Source organism: Oenanthe melanoleuca, chromosome 3, assembly GCF_029582105.1.
Source record: "Oenanthe melanoleuca isolate GR-GAL-2019-014 chromosome 3, OMel1.0, whole genome shotgun sequence".
NCBI lineage: Eukaryota > Metazoa > Chordata > Aves > Passeriformes > Muscicapidae > Oenanthe > Oenanthe melanoleuca.
The window spans coordinates 106,407,306-106,424,919 of record NC_079336.1 but is presented as its reverse complement, the minus strand read 5'-3'; the positions used below and the strand labels follow the sequence as shown (position 1 = coordinate 106,424,919).

The window sequence follows — 17,614 nt, the reverse complement described above, 5'->3', positions numbered from 1 at the left end:
AGATTTTCCACATATTTCAGTGCATTTTACACAAAATGCACTTTTCATCTTTAAAACAAACAAGGCTCAAAAGTTGAAGTCTGCAAAATTTTTACATATTTCCTTCTGGAGCACTCAGATGGAAGGACAGGCTTGGCAGGGCCAGCACTGCACACACGTGCTCGCCCCCACTGCAGCACCACGAGAGCTTCCAAAAGAAAGGGCAGGCCCAAGGAGCAGTACTCAGGAAAACTGAGGCTCCCACAGTGATGAGCAAACCTCTTGAATTGAGTGTATTCAGCAAGGCTTTATTTATGCACTTCATGCTTTAAGTCAGCTCTCCTTAACTCTTCCACTTTCTGAGCACAGACAAGACCTTACACAGAACATTTATCTCAGCTCGATCTGTTAACTCGACCTTGTCCCTTCAGCTTTGACCGATGGGCACTGGCACAGCGAGTTCTGGTTTCACTCACTGCCCCACACAGCACCAACACTTCTCAGCCACTTTCCTTCCCCAAAGCTGTCCACCTGAGGAAGTGAAACTTCTGTGCTCAGCACTGCAGCTTCAGCTGGACCCAGCCCAGGCAAAGGCAGACAGGAGACCTGGCAGGCCAAGCCCTTCAGCCTCCTCCCCTGCAGGGAGGAAGGAAGGTTTATTTCTCCTTGCTCTGGCTGTGGTGGTCAGTTTTGACATATACAGGGCTTGTGTTTGTTCTGCAGTCAGACAAGCAATATAGCACCAAATGAGGTGAGAATTTACTCACTCACTCACTCACTTGAGTGCAGTTAATGGGCAAGGATGTTTTGGGCCACTGAAACCCTCAAACTTCAAAGCCAATGGAAATCAGCATTTTGGAGAAAATGAAGTCCAAGTGTAAACCAGAGCCAGACACTGGCTTTTTCAAAATCACCTCGCATTGCTGAAACAATGCAAAGAAACCTAACAATGCAAAGAAAAAGGAGTTCAGTCAAAGAGAAAAAAAACAGGGAAACAAAGATGGCACATGGCTAGCTCCATCACATTAACAGTACCAAATATACAAGTACCTACGTTTTTCTTCTGGCTTTGAAGTGTTTGATTTCTGTACAATCCTGGTCTTCAAGAATCAGCCACAAACCAGACTGGCGATTCTGAATGGTGATGGGGGTTTGCTTCTCTTGAGAGAGTCAAGAGGCAAAAATATAGTCTGTCTCTGACCAAACTCAGAGCCATTCTGGCAGTTCAGCCTCATAAATATTTCAAATGTCTCATGTGCTACCCTATCTCTTCCTACAGTAAGTCACAGGACAGATATGCTGGAGCAACAAACAAGTAAAATAATAGAACAAACACACTGCATAGATTTCTTGGCATTTTTTTGAGGGTAGGAAATAAAATGTCTCTCTCCCCCTACCCCCACAATATTCACATTCTCTCTTCCACAAGCATTACATTTTGGGACCAATTTTGATATGAAAGAAAAAGCTATAATGCAAAGTCCAAGCAGAAAATAAATTACAGAATAAATTCTACAGCAATGTAGAAAGGAAAAAAAAAATTCAGCAATTCTAATCCAGACAGGGCGTGTACATACTCTTAATTACACATCACTCCTTGGATGTATAATTTGAAAAGCAAATAGAAAGCAAAAAAAAACCTTCCCCAAACAAAAACCTTTCAAAAACCAGTAACTGTAGATCAATGATCACTGGTCATCTCCCCTCCAGAATTATCTGTCCCATTTTTCTCCCGTACTCTGCTTCACTGGCCCTGCTCAACCTCAATACTATGATCTACAACAGTTTCCACTCTGACCAAACACACTTGTAAATAAGCTCATTATTAACATGATTCATATTGAAAAAAGAGAAAGGGAGGGACCACTCTTTTAAGTTTGTAAAGCATAACTTGCAGTTTTTTCTTCAGTTATGTAGCATGTTGCTATCATAAATCTGTACTCGTACATTTCCTATGAGTACAGAGAGTGTTTCTTGCACCTTCTGCACAATTTCTCTGTATCTCAGTTTCAGAAACATAAAACAGTTTTTTTTCTCTACCACACAGCAGCCTTGTAAGACTGGATTAGCAATAGAGCTACGTGGCTGCAGAATTTTTGAGCAGAGAAATCATTAGCACTTTATTTCCACAGAGCAAAGTGCCATTTTGTAGTTTTACACCATTACCACTGAACAGAGAGCTGCTACCATCTGGCCTTTAACAGGAGATATAAATCCTGCTTATAAGTAACTGTGGATGTAAAAATGTAGAAAAGTTGATGAAAGATGATTTGTGCACTCAAATTAAGGAATTATAGAAAAGATGCTTTTTCTATGTAGTTACAAGGGAAGCTGAAAGGAAGCCTAGTGCAGAACCAGGATTTTCTGACCTTTGCTTCTACCATTAAACCACACTCCAAGAGAAGGAGAAGCAAAAGCTTTGTTCCACCCTCCAAGTAAAAATATCTAAATAGAAAAAAATGCACAAAGTTTATCAAGCTCTGAACAAAGGAAGGTGCTAAACTGACTGACACAGAACTATTTACATAAGGAACAAGAATAACTTTTACTACCACTTTTAGTAACTGTAAGCCTGTATGTTTTGCAAGCTTTTCTAGTTTCAGTATTCTCAAAAATCATTCTGCTGCTTCTGGCTGCATCTGAAGAGAGATAGACAACACTGTTTGCAATTTCTTTGAAGTGACTGGGAACTCGCATTGGGATAGAAAAAAATTAAACTCCCACAGCCTATGTGTATATGGTGTATGCTGCATTATTTGTCCCCTTTTCACATCAGTCACCTGGAAACTGGACCATGGCACCAGTATGGAAAACAGTTTACACAGATACAGTGAAGAAAATACAGTGTGGTGACAATAAAAGGATGCATCAGCTTGAAGATATTGAAGCATCAATTTGAACTTGTGGAAGGCTCGACACATACTGCAGTTTTATTTGCAAAGCTGTAAGTCCTAGAAAATGTTATAAAAAGACTACTCAGATATCATATCAATAGCCAGACTTTCTCCATCTGTACCTTAAAGGTAGAAATATTTAAATAAAGCAGTTTGTTTTCATTCAGCACAGAAAAGAATTTATGGAACACTTTAAATTTCGATTTCTTCATTCACTGTATGATTGTTACTATCACACTCACTCAAAAAGAGGTGAAATCCTAATTAGCATTCAGCAAGAGAAGATGGAACCTCCCTTTTAAGACAGTTTCTGAAAGGACTGTGATTATCATGAATTATGAAAGTGAAGCACTCGTATCTGTTTGGCAAAGCCAAAGGGAAGGATAGGTGTTGTGTGACATGTACAATTGCTAAGGCACAGTAAAACAGTGGAGCTGCTGCCTACAGACAAGGTCCAAGCACACATATGTGCACACTGCTTGTTCAGCAAATCTAGTCTGAAAGCTCAACGTGACACAGTGAGTTCCCATTTTAAAAAGGGCACACTTTGTCATAAGAATTTTCCATGGCCTGGGTCAGCAAACATCTGCCTGAATAAAACACAAAAATCTGATTACAGCTGATTATGGGGATTGTATTCAATGGAAGAACAAAGGCCTGGGGGCCAGCTACAATTTTGAGTATTTCAGTAACATAAAAAGCTTCACTATTTCAAAGTTACTTAATTGCCAGCAAGAAGGCTTGAGGTTGTAAGGAAAGGGAGATTTCTGGCCCTGCTCAGCCCATGTGCACTGGAAGTCTCCCAGAGTAACCAAGGGTAGACCAAAAGTGTCACTTACTAGTAACAGCCAGTTCTTTCCCTATTCACCATCAGTATCCAGGCTCTCCATCCCCTTTAAATGGTTCTATTAGATACATTGATTTTATACGTACACACCACATCTTGAACTATATATTTCAGCTTATTAAGCAAAGGTGACACTTCTTTGTCATATGTTAACAGCTTCCAGAAACATCTCCCCACCTTAACTTCTTTGCTAGATGGGATGTTCAATTTAAGGACTTAAGATCCCACCCATAAAACCTAAGATAATCAGAGATGATGTTGACAGAAACACAAGAAGGCTCTGTGGCTATTCTCTGAAACAATTAGTTTTGTTTCACATACTGGTTGCTCCTATTTATATCTCTGTTTTTGTAGCTCCAAAACCATCAGGATCTGCCTTGTTTCTTGTTGGTTACACAGACCAGAAGTCATTTAAACAGGGAGAAAAGCCTCACGTTCTGTTCCTTACTCCCCTGCTGCTTCCCCACCAGCTCAGGTCACCTCACAGCCCATCCTGCCCACCTCTAAACAACCCTCAAACAAGACAGGTGAGTATTCCATGAAAAAGCTGCAAGGCTGACCATTTTAAAAGGCTTTCTAGGGCAGCAAAGAGGAAACCAGCCCCATAGAAGACCAGCCAAGGTTTCTCTGAGCTCATCTATGGCACAGCACAGGAGGAAGATGAGGGCAGAACACTCATACTGTGAGGTAAACAAAGCAGCAGGTTTCTGCTTCTCTAGGTCTTAATGGGGTTGTCAACCCTAAGAAGTACTGACAGTTCTCACAATGAGGTGAACACAAACAAATCAGGATAAATTGCAGTCTTCCTATAGTCAAGAATAGCTCAAGATTATTTTCTTTTTTTTTTTTTAATTACAGTTCATTGACTTTACCATTAACTGCAAGTCAAGTAAGAATCCTCCTTTTGGCAGCTGCTGCTAAAAGTAGCAGTATTATTCTTCCCCCTACAGCATATGATCTAGTTCCCTAAGAACAAGTTTGTCTGAAATAAATTTATTTACAGAAGTCAGCATCTTTTTTCCCCCAGGAGGAAGCAGGCTTTGTGTAAATGCTTTATTAGGGTCCACTCCAGACAACAAGAGTGAATCTATGGGCAAAAATGTCCATATTCCTGTTTCCAGTAGAGCAACAGGAAGGGAGACAAGGAACTGCACTGTCACCTGCCACTGTACTACAACATTAACCACTACCAGCAAAGCTGAAGTGACTGCTGATAGCTCAGATGAACACCCAGCACTGAAATGCAGGCAATTCCTGCTTTTACTGCCATTTTCCCTTGCAATACAGCTTCTCCTGAGGCAGATAGAGCAGGAGGTGGCTCCAGGAACAGATGGGGAGCAGAGAAACACAGAAATGTATCTAGCAGCTCCCTGCTCCAAAAATACACTGTACAAATGGCCACATGGAAGCACAAACTGACACAAACCCTAGTTCCAGGCACAGGGAAAGAGACTGGGCAACCAGCAGCCTTTGCCCTTGCAGATTCTCCAGTGTCTAATAAAAGCTGGATTTTTACTTGTAGCCATAGGGTCTGACCAAGGCTCCACTCTTCTACCCAGAGGCCCTTTGTCACACAACCCATGGAAATAATAGCTGGAGGTTTCCACCCCTGCAAACCTTAGTTGAAATTGTCTGCTGAAACTTTCTGATGCAATGCTGAATTTGCTGGCCAGACAGAAAACTCACAAAACATCACAAAACAACATCACAAGAAAACTTTCCCTCTATGAAGCAAAGCTAAAAAGAAGCAAGAGGCTCAAGGTTCAAAACCAACGACACAGCAGAAAACTTGTCATAACCACTGACAGCATGGACCCATCAACCATAACAGTGTTGTATGCCAGCACTCTCCTGGCAGCAGCTGCAGGCTTTCAGCTTTTCTTCCCAGAAAAGAGAGAAGGATGTGTGGGGGCAGGAAGGAAAATAGCCTTTTCCCCCCCACCCAGCTGACAGGACAGTCTTACAGTCACAGACTAAAGAAAGCACCATGTCTCAAGCAATGCACCTTTATAATTCTAGCACTAGGGGTGATCACACTCTCAATCCTCCAGCAAAACATCTCTTGATTACATCAGTGGCTATAAGAATTCAGGGTGTTAAGATTACTCTTGGTGAGCCTTCAGCTAAATTTTTTTTTTTTAAATCAAATCCTATTAATATAGGGGAAAAAAAGAATCTATGGAAAAGGAAATAATTCCTTTACTGCTTTAAGACTGTCTGTCCCAATATCTTGAATGGATATGTACATACTGGAGTTCAGAGTAGCCATCTACAGGGAAGAAAGCAAAACATTTTAGCAGTAAAGATAAAAAACTCACCAATAAACAAAAAAAAATAAAAGCAGTGCTTACAACCCATGATTCCCTTTCCCACATTCCCAACCCCAAAAAGGGGGGAGGGGTGTGAAAACACCATTGTATTTTTAAAAAGTATCTTTCAAAAAGTGTTAACAGTAAACAAAAGTCATCCTAAATATGCCTCAAAACCAAGTAACGCTGTTATAAATTCTTTCAATTTTTGTGGTATGAGAGGAAGTGGTAAAAAATGGGTCAGGCCTTTCTCATTCTTAGAATTTTCTTACATGTCAAAGATGAAGGAATGCAAGGGGAATTCACTCACTCAAGAGACACTTACTCCAAGCACTCCATCCAGTTAAGATCTGCTCTTGAAGACAAAAAGAAGTTTAAAAATCTTGTTCTCTTGAAATTTTTCACAGCTTTTTACAGCTATTGCTCAAGTTACCTACAGGAAATGACAAACCACTAAATCAGTTTTCCAAGAGACACAACTGATAAAAGGCAGGTAGAGCTAGAAAAGAGAGCCAAATACATTTGCCCACCTGTCAGCATGGCCAGAGCTGTAACTCCAGAGCTATAACCATGTCAGGTGTCACCCGGAGCTTTTAAGGTTAAATCCTCTGCTAATAAACCAAAGATAAATCAGCAACAGGTTGGTTTGCAAATTTACAGATCTGAGTTAGATCTTTGCTGGAAAAGAGAAGTCTTGACAGCTCTTTTTTGTTCTTTTGAATACTGACATAAACAAAGGGTTTCAAAGTTTACTCAATGAGCAGACACTGAAAGTCAAGGAAATTCACAGTACTTGCTGAGTGGCAGAGTACAGCATGCTGCCAACTGGATTCAATGATCCAGATTCTCCAGTTACTTTATTCAATACAACTTTTGGTATTAACAGTACTGGCTATGCAAATACTCTTCCCAAGCACAGCTGGGAGGGGAAAGTTAGTTTATGATACCTGATGTGAAAGCAGAGGCATCACTGCATCAGTCTTAGCCCTAAAGAAAGGTCAGGACAGCTATCATCCTATGGCATCAGGCAGCAACATACCTAATGGAAGAGCTGACTTCGGGAATGTCTTTTGTCTGCCTGGCCTAGGCGAAAGGTGACAGGGCTTGTTGTAACAGGAGCAGATGAATAAACGCTCCCAGCAAAGCTGCACGCCCATCAGATCCCACATCTCCCACCGCAGCAGCCAGTGCCACCCACCCAGCAGCCCCAGACAGCTCGGACCCGTCCGACAGCACCAAGGCAGCAAACAAACTTCTTGAGAGGGAAAAGAAGCCACTGAACATGAAGGGTGACTGCTCATTACAGGTGCTTGTGGAGGTGGCACGCAGGAAATGAGCAGCAGTAATACAGGAGCCAAAACTGATGTGGTAGGAGAGAGTCTTAAAACACCCTGGATTGCTCTAATTCAGTTGTTCCTGGAACTAGAAATGATTTTGCCCTTGTGATGTTTGGTCAGCACCGAAGTCATTTTTCAAAACAGATCCATTAGAAATGAAAGGTCAGAGTTGCTCGTGTGCTGTTAAGCTGATACAGCAGCTCACCCAAAACAAAGCCTACAGAACGACTGCGGGAGCGTGCACGAAATAAAACCCAAAACCAGTTTGTGCTAAAATAAATACACAGAGCCACAGAAACTGCAGCTCAACAGCTGCAGACAGTTAGGCAGCTGCAGAGCCTGGCCACAGCTTTGGAGTAATCCTCAAGAAAGTCTCCTTAAATAATAATAATAAATTAGAAACAAAAAGAACCCCCAATAATGACTCTCCACTACAAAGAGAGCGTCAACAGGCAAACGACAATTACTTCTGTACTGCTCATCTTTACAGGTTTGCAGGCAGCTAGAAACTGTAGTTCAGGAGGGCATGCCCTTCTGATTCATCTCAAAAGCTTGTGCACTTTGAAGCCCTAGAGTGACAGCACAGGGCACTGACTCAGGAGCTGGGTGATTTAGCCGAAGCACTCGAAGATGTTCTTGCCTGCAGCTGTGGCTCATCTCACTGCTCGCTCGGGCAGATTTTCCTCCCCATTGCATCAGGGCAGCATAAGGGACGTGTGTCTTTCCCTCAGCTGCTGCAGTTCACACTCACCTCAAATGGGGCTGAAGTTGATGGCACTTAATACTAACACACCTATCAGCCTCACTGTCACCCTGCCTCTACTTCAGGCAGAACACAACTGCTGCTTAGGGACAGTGACATCCCGCTCCACTCCTGAATCCAGAAAACCTCATGAGTCAGAGCCTTAGACAACTGCAATGTTAGTTATGGTTCTACTAATTTTAGCTCGTGCTTAACCCACAGTTCCCAAATCCCTGCAATGCCTCTCCAGGTGCCAAAAGCCACAGCTACCCTATACCTCAACTGCCAAAATACACAGCTTCCAAATGAGAGCCTCTGGTGAACTTACAGAAACTGTACGCTGCAGAAAGACATTTTTCAAATAAAGACAGGAGGAAGAAAACAAGGGCAGCTTTATTTACCCTGCTGCTCTGCGCATATCTTAAAATAAGGAACAAAAGTTCATCTGCGCAGTTCCTGTGCTTCAGAGTCCACTCCAGGACACACAAGACAGACTTTGTGCAGACGGTGGCTCAAGGAGTGTCCCACAAGGTAGCAAACAGCCTACCAGGGCCAGCTTCTACCCCAAGGAGTGAAAGGAGAGAGAGGGGGGCAAGGGAAACAAACACACACTTCACACACTATCCTCAGAGTAAACTGGGAAAGCTTTTAGAAGTAAATAAACACACACATACCCACCCCCATATTCTCATAAAGCCACCCAAGCAGAATGCTTTTACTACCATAGCTGAAGGGTTTGTTTTATAAGAAAAGTTTCCTCAGATTTAGTCAACCTTACCAGCCTCCTCCTCTTCTCCTTGTTCACACTAAACTGTGAAAGGGACTTCAGCTCTTTCCAACCAATTAAAAACTAATTGAAGCAACAGACTGGCACTATACAGCCTGAGCAGTCTAAGAGATGGCAGACTCAGCTCATATGAGGCCTACACTATTTCATAACATTTTATTTTATTTCACCTCATAGCACAAAGAGCTGAAAAGAATATTCACAAGGATCCAACCCTAAAAGAAAATAATTAAATCTTTACTGCAGTTCAAGTTGACTAGGTTCAACTGAACAGCACACTTTCTTTACTGCATGTGTGCATCACAGTGCCTGCAGGTACAGAGCAAGGTTTTATTTGTTCCAAAACTCTGTGAGGAAGTTATGCACACACTCAGTTTCTCTCTCAAAAAATAAAGCTATGTTGGAACATAAGGTAGTGTGTTTTATTCATTCAGGGAGACATCTTCACCACTCTAACTGACCATTAAAATGAAATTTGTCTACACCTGGATATAACTGAACATTTTCTGCTTTTGCTAATTCTTTTTGTTCCTGCTAGGACAGGAAACAAGGAATTGCTGAAAAGAAATGTGTCTTTCAGAGACAAACAGAATTCAGAACAAATATTTCTGCCTAATCTTTCTACGCTACAGATACTAAACTTTGGGCCTGCATCTATCAATGCATTCTTTTAGAAACTGGACACAGAGCCACAAGTACTCTGAAAATATTGCTGTAAATAGCAAATGGGTATAAATGTGCAGCACTGACAATCTAAAAAGTCATCAGCAAGAAAGATTTCACAAACACCCGTACCTTTCCTACTGAAATTTCTTTGCTGCCAATATGCAGACAACTTTGATGAGAAATTCCTAATGTGTGGTCCATGGAACAGACCCGAGGCTGTAAGAAAGGTCGGGAGGGGAGCTTGGCAAGGTAGGGAAGGAAAGCAGCTGGCATTAAGGAGCTGGGATTGGTAGACAGCCTCCTGACAGAAGTCAGGCAAATCTGGGAGCATAGGAGCAAATCCGGGTTTCTGCAATGAAGGATTTTCTTTTTGATACAAAGAAGAGAGACACAAAGTGACAGAGGAGAATTGTTTTCGTGTGTAGACAGTAAATGTGTTTTAATTGACTGCAGAAAAAAAGGGGGAAGACAGCTGTAAGGCAGCTGGTGGTGATTATTTGGAAAGAGTATGTTTGACATACAATTTAAGCCCTCAAAAATCCTGAGTCAAAACCAGAAATGAATGGCAAAAAAAATCCTTAAGTGTATTGGTAAATGGAGATTATTTAGTGTGGAATCAGAACTCAATAAAAAGTTTAAGGACAGAGTAAAATTTCATTGAGAAGAACAGAATATAAAAAAGAATATAAAATATAAGAGAAATTGCATGCTGCTTTCCTTGCACAAGTTATACATGCTACAGTACACCTGTATCAGCAACATCCCAATCTGATCAAAAACTCTGCAGAGCAAGCCCATGACACAACCGCACAGTGCACAGCAAAACTTATTCAAAGAGATTCAATATGGTCATCCTTTATCATCAAATGCACTTAGGTACTCATGAAATCCCCTCTAACAACCATGCAAAGCAAGAAAATTAATTGAGCAATGTGACAGCCTGACCCCATGCAGGCAAACAAGGATTCTACAGCAACCAGTTAAGCCCAGTTTTTTTGGTGGCCTTCGGCACTGACGGGTTTGCTGGAAAGCAGCAAGCAGAAGGAAAGCAGATCAGTGTGAACCATGGAATCTCAAAAAGCTCATTCCTCTCCCATGCACAATGCATGCCAAATCTTAAGATTCCTGCAGCATCCAGTTATTAAACTACAATAGAAGAGGAAAACAGATGGCTAAAGCCTTTCGGGGGCGGAAAAAAAAAAAAAAAAAAAAAAAATTATTAAGCCTTACTTCATTTCCAAAAGAGAAATATGTGTATTTGAAAAGAGAGAACCTATTTCAAACCACACCGAACCAATACAAAAATAGGCAACTTGCCTCATGGACTTGAAGCCTGTCTTCAATTAAAACTTCTGAGCATGTGAAAAGTTTAACCCTTTTAAATATCATGGCTCACTGTATTTGTAAGCAGATTTAGAAGCAAAGCAGTACATGTAAGAGATGACAGACATTACAAACATTGTACAAAAATTACACATTTCTTCATCTCTAAAGCAACTCCTGAACAGAAATCCTGTATAAAAGCCTCTGTTTACTCTTTTCCAGCCTTTGTAAGTAGTTAGCACCTATGTTCAGGTGAGCAGCTTTCTTGCTCATAAAAGCATCTAATGAACAAGTTAGGAACTTGGCAACCTCAACTCCCGAAGTTCAGCCATTCCCTGTGGAAACTAGTCAATACTACATTTGAAGCCTCTATTGAGTCCTTGACTTATGAGATATCTCACAACAATAAGGAAACACAAAAGCCACGCTAAAGAGCTCATGTGTTCAGCAGTAGATGCTTCAGCAGCTCTATAAAACTGTTATCAGAGCTTCAGATCCAAGTACTGGAACTGATCTCTGGGCCAAAGGAGAAGTTTCCTCCTCTGCTGAGCCTGGATCTCGGACAAGCCTCGACTCAGCTGCCTGAACAGAGGCCTCCAGCTGCTGGGCAGCCGCAGGGTACACAAGAGATTCATGCCAGGCTGGCAGCTTGAACCAGGATCAACAGGAGACCTGGGCTCCTTCAAACTGGCAGTAAACCCAAAGGCATCCCAAACAGGGCCTGACACCAGTGTTCAGGCAACTGGACTGGGTCCCCTGCACATTCCCCTGCATTCCACCTGCCAGGGACACCCAGCACACTCCTGCTCCCCAAAGCAGCCCTCTGCCCTGGCAGCACAGAGCAGGAAACACAGCTGCTTCTGTAGAAGCCTAAGCAAAATGAATGAGACTGATTTCTGGTTTTATTCAGTGATGCTGCACTGAGGATAAGCACTGAATTAACTCCCTCGTATCACACGTGGTCCTTTCAGGCCAGGGCTGCCTGGTGAGGCTGTGTGGAAAATCCTGAGCTGCCCCAGCTTAGTCCAAGGGTAAATAGAGGATGACACACTCCAGCACTTCCAAGCAAGTACCTTTCAAAAAAATCAACTGCTTATATGATTAATGCAAAGTACTATGTTTTTGCAGTAGCAGGAGTCACTAATCCATATTAAAGACCAAGACTACATCTGTTTATTTATTTATTTTTAATGAAAGGTTCTAAATAAACCAACTGTTCAATTTTTCAAAGGTAGTGAGCAGCCACAATAATTAGGTCTGGGTCAGTGGGAGCTGCCAAAATGCCACAGAAGTGACTCAGTCCTGTTAATTATCTGAAAAATAAGGAACAGTGACAACACTGGACACTCCATCATGACCTATCTCCCCCAAACACACCACCAATGAAAAGCAAACATTTGAGAGTGGCTGTCTGTAACCATTAGTAGTGACAAGAATCAGAAATTATAGACAGAAGAAAAAGCAAGAAAAGGTTTCAGCCCAATCTGGCCAAATGCTGCTGTACCTAGAGATAATCCTTTAAAAATTGAAGCAGCAACACCACAGCAGTGGCAACTTTTCACAGTGTCAGGAGAACACTAGGAAAAAAAAAAAAAAAAAGAGCAGGACCTGTGCTCTAAGTTTAAAACAAAACAAAAAACTCCCCTAAGTTTAAAAACAAACAAACAAAAAACGAAAAAAAAAAAACTCCAATCAATACAAGTCCAGAGGAAAGAAAGTGTATTAAAGCCACCCAGAAATTCACCCAACCTTGCAAACCATCCACAATCAGTACAAAAATATTCTAACACACTAGTCATTTTCTGAGGAGTCAGACAAATGCAAACCTAACAGAAGATAGCAGTTCATGAAGAGGCACACAGCCTGTTTTGATCACGCACAATCCTTGCTAACAGACACTTCTTAGTTCCAGTGTGTTTATGGCTGTGTTGTCATTTACTTTAAAATGTGAATGGAGCATTCTTTTCCTCCAGAAACACTGCATTGTTAAAATGCCAGTACATTAAAATAACTTACTGCTTACTACATTTCCATCAAACTACAGACTACAGCATTGACACTTAATATATATTGAGAGCTTTCAGCAAGAACAGCATATGGAGTTCATTTCTTGTGTTTTGTTCTCACAAGGGCCAAACTCAGAGGCAAGACTCAGAAAGAGATGAAGCAGTGATCTTGTCAGCATGCACAGAAACTGTATCTTCTCCAAAGCTACAGAAACACTTAGTTGAAGGCTCTCAAAGTATATAAATATTTAACCCTTCATTTCTATAGAAGTTTTACTTAGGAAGTTTGATTTACAGCAGAAATATAATATTTTAGGTTGCATGCTTGAAGAACATTTTTGTTGAGGTTCTCAGAATAACAGGAAGCAGAATCAAAAAGCTTACAGTCAAAGGACTTTATGAGTTATGTTTTCCCCTATTGTGATTTTTCCTAGAATTCATCCACATTTCACGACTATACTGTTCCTCTGTAATAACCAACAAAAGCACTGATCTTGTCTATATTTAAACTCAAGAATGTAAAATGAAGGATCAGGAGGATGGCCTTTTTGCAAGAATTTAGTTGCATATCTGAGGTTTTGAATGGCTCTCACTACTTCATACACATTTTGCTAGGTGGGCACTCTCAATAATGATTAACCAATAGGCTGTCTGTTTCTAAAATAATAAGATACTTCACAAGAGAACTTTTGTGTATGACTTTTTCTTAAACCAAGGAAATGTTAGCTGCAATTCCAATGCAAACATTCCCCTGCAGGATTTATACCTTAGTGCTGAAGCATTCTGCAAATTCTCAGCAACAAGTGAATCAAAATGAAAATGAAACCTAAAACAGCCTAGTTAATGCAAACAGAACATAAAAAGTAATAAACCAAACTGCTGAAATAAACCTGATCAACTAAAATTACTGTGGAAAACTCCTTGGCTTCTTCCGGACAGCAGATCCCAAGAGATAATCAGGACAGCCTCTTTCAACTTCTACAATGTTTCCTTTTGTAGTTTACTATGTGAAAGCAAGCTCGACTTCCAGGAAAATTCTGTTTCTTAAACATTCTAGGCATGAAGACAACTTGCTAATAACATCCAAACCGTTTAACCTGACAGTGCTCCTTTAAGACAGAGCAGTGCTCAGCCTTCCAGCACATTTGACAGAGATTTCCTACTCCAAGAGATAGAACTTAAATTTGTAGAGGCAATTACTCATAACCAGTGAAAGCAGCCAATGCAAGTGCCAAACTTGCCAACAAGAAGAAAGGCCAAGTATTAGAAAGGAGGCTGCAGTTTATTACAATGCAATTTGAACATCTCAGTCCACAAGGTCTGGAAAGTATTTTCTTCATCCCCTGACACTACATGCTCACACTAATGTGAGGAATTATGTCAGTAATATCAATATTCCAAATATATAAAACAGCAGTTAAGTATTTATATAATGGAGATCTTCCCCTGACTATTTAAGAGCAGCCTCTAGTCCTGCCTAGCAGATTTATTTAAGCTCATTTTGCACAGGAAAGACTATGTGCCAGACCCACACCATTAACTGCTGTCTAGTCAGCTCCAAAGCCATCCAACTGGACCACCATTGCACAAAATTCCTGTCTGGCTAAACAAACATCTTAAGGCCATTCCCAAGGACCTGCCTCTTGCCCCTTCCTGTTAAAACAGGGGAAGTAAAAATGGAAAAGAAGAAGGAAAAACATGACCTCCTCAGGTAAGGAAGTCAAAAATCAAAATGAGCATCAATTCATATGTCCCATGACCACCATGTCCAGAACTGATGTCCAATGCCTCCATCAAACAACACAAGTGTCAGCAGATAACCCTCAGCATCACAAAGTTGAATTGGCAGTTGGAAAAGAGCTCATGAGAAATATTAAAAAATAAATAAATAAAAACCAAACGAAAAAGCCCCATTAAAAACCCAAAACCAACAAGCAAAACCACACCAAGTCACAGATGGGAGCTAACAAACATACCCTCCTCTGCAAGGTAAAAACAATGCCAGCCTAGAAAATCAACAGTACAGAACAAATCCAGCAGGTCCAGGGTAACCATGCAGCAAAGCCAGCACTCACTGAGAAAGACAAGCAGCACATGCAGCTGCTTCTGCAATGGGCTGGCAAGAGAAGGTAAGGAGATGCAAGAGCAATGCACCCACCACACAACACACAATACAACATCCTTCCTATTTCAGCACCAGCAACTTACTCCACTGTTTTTTACAGCAACACGAGCTGCTTCTTACCATTTTTTGGTGCACTCAACCATCAGCTCCTGGTAAGAGGCCACAAACTGGAACTTGGAGGCATGTTTCCCAACACGCTGCAGTCTTTTCCAAACTGAAGCCATGATGGTGAGAAATACCAGTCCTCTTACACAGCAGCAACTGTGTGAATACCAATGTAGTTTCAAAGAGAGTGTGTGCTTGATACTAGCAGATTTATATACAGATACAGTAAAAAGAGTGTGTGAGAATCTTGACAGGATGTCTACAATTCATATTCTGCCTCTCCCCTCCTCAGGGTAAATCCCAGTCTAGCAGAATGGTACATCACTGGCCAGGAGCAGCATGCAGTAGCAGTAGACAGGTAATGAAAAGGAAGTTGTCTCATGGAATCATCATTCTTCACACAGCAGATGAAGGGAAGACTGCAGGACTGGAAGACAAATAAGACAGGAAGAAAAAGCATTGGTTAATACACTTCATACTAAGTGCTGCAATTGCACGTGATCTCGTACCTTTCAAAAAACTACAATCAACCACAAGAACATAGCCCCTTCCTGTTGTCAGCCACACACCACCTCCCCCTAACCTCAATTAAATAAATAAATAAAAATACTGCAGCAATTTCAGGAATTCAAACCACGAGACTGTTCGAAAACATATCAACATATCCTACTATCAGCAGCATCATAATTGGCAACAACAACAAAAAAGGGCAGCTCAGGGCCACACCGAATCCTTGTGAAGCATCTCCGGGAAGCAATGCAAAGTGGCTGAGGTGCTGCCAATACGCACCCAGAGGGACACGGGGAGATGAAGTTCTTTGTCTTGACGACAAAAGGTGTAACAGTTGTTTCCTCTAATACACCTCTGCTTCCATTTCTCTGTCCAAAGAGAAGGATCAGCCAAGACGACAGAAAGGGAATGTTGCTGCCCAAATGCCTGTGCCAGGGTGAGGAGGAGGACAAGAGAGGAAGGGGCATTTCCCGAGTCCTGGCTACCCAGGATTCCCCATCTTCCTCGCTGCATCATATTGAAATGGAAATGTCTCTCCATCCAGCACGGAGGAATGATAATCAGGGAGGTGAAAAGGGAGAGGAGAAACCCAGGTGGGTCTCCTCCCTCGAAACGAAAGCAGCATCTGCGCTGGGTGCGGAAAAAGCCGCCTCTTCGTTAGGAATACAGGGAAGCACAAGCTGGCCGCAGCTGGCGAGAAGTCAGGGTAGGATGGCATCAAAGCTGGAGAGGAGGCTACCTGAAGTGGAATGGCCCCCGGGAGAGGGGTCCCCACGGAGCCCCGGGGCGAGCAGCGCCTCGCTCCGCCTCAGCAGCCCGTGTCACCTCCGCGCCCAGCCCGCCGGGCAGCGCCCCCCGCCCTTGGCCGGGAGCCGGAGCCGTTTAAAAATTAAAACGCCACCGGCGAGGAGCACGGAGGGGAGCGGCGGGAGGGGACGGGTGGCTCTCCGTGCGGCACTCACCTGCCGCCGGCTCCTCGCGGGCGGTCCCGCCGGGCGGGCGCGCTGGCACCACACGGCAGCCGAGAATCTGCGCTGCCGCTGCCCATTACTGCGGCAGCCCCGCCGCCGGCAGCGCCCTGCGGCTGTCCCCGTGCTCCCGCAGCCTCATGGCGAGCACCGCTCCCCCGCCGCTCTCCGCGCCGGCCGGGCAGACAGCGCGGGTCGCAGCGCGCCTCACGCCGCCACCATCGCCCTCCTGCCGGCGCTGCGCCGCGCCTCACCCCGGCCCGCCGCTCCCCCGCCCCCGCCGCCCGCCGGGGCCCGCCCCCGCAGCGCCATTGGCCCCGCCGCGAGGCCTCAGCAGCCCATTGGGTGTCGAGGCTGTCAATCATCCCGCGCAGCGGAGAGGGGAGGCGGTGAGGGAAGAGGAGCTCGCAGATTCTCATCTCCCCCCCTAGCTCCACCTCTGCTCTGACTGGTCACCGAGCCCGAGGAGGCGGGGCTCCCTGTACACAGGGGCTTCTCGATAGGTCAGTGCGCCCGTCTGTCAGCGCGAAGACACCCGGCGATTGGCTGCTGTGCTTCCTAAAGCCGCTGGATGGGCGCGGCGCGCGGAGCGGGCTGTCAGTGGAGGGGCGTGGCCTCGCCGTCGCCCCTGGGAGTTGCCGCCGCCGCAGGGCCGGGGAGCGGCGGGAAGGGAAGGGAAGGGCCGGGGCAGGGACGGAGGGAGCCGGGGAGGGAACCAGGGAAGCCTCCCGTGAGGTGGGCGCGGGGCGGCCGAAGGAGGGAGCGGCCGTGGATCGTGGAGGGGAGGAGGAACCGCGGCGAGGGACAATCCCCGCGCTGGGCCCGCCCTGAGGAGGGGTCGGGCAAACGCCAGGCCTGACCCAAGTCCTGCAGCACCGGCCCCGGTCCTTTAGGGACTCCGGAGCTCGGGTGCGGATGGGGAATTGATGGAGATTGAATACCGCAGGCAGGACGATATTTCTTCGCTGATAAAACCTGCGTGCTCAGGGAACGGCACCCAGGCGGCGGGGGCTGGG

General features: G+C 43.9%; 1 protein-coding gene across 14 annotated transcripts in view; it reads right to left on the bottom strand.

Annotated features, from left to right (window-relative positions):
- Window positions 1-16,853, bottom strand: part of EHBP1 (EH domain binding protein 1) — a 207,846-nt gene extending 190,993 nt beyond the window's left edge. For 9 of the 14 annotated variants that reach the window (XM_056488854.1, XM_056488856.1, XM_056488858.1 and 6 more), the window contains exons 1-2: window positions 16,593-16,850; window positions 15,136-15,547 (exon numbers count right to left, since the gene is read on the bottom strand). In XM_056488854.1, the coding sequence (XP_056344829.1) occupies window positions 15,136-15,239 (104 nt within the window). In that variant the 5' untranslated portion in view covers window positions 15,240-15,547; window positions 16,593-16,850. Of the gene's footprint in view, window positions 1-15,135; window positions 15,548-16,592 lie in introns of all 14 variants that reach the window. The other 5 variants (XM_056488855.1, XM_056488857.1, XM_056488859.1 and 2 more) reach the window with 2 other exon arrangements.
- Window positions 16,854-17,614: the final 761 nt, after the last annotated feature.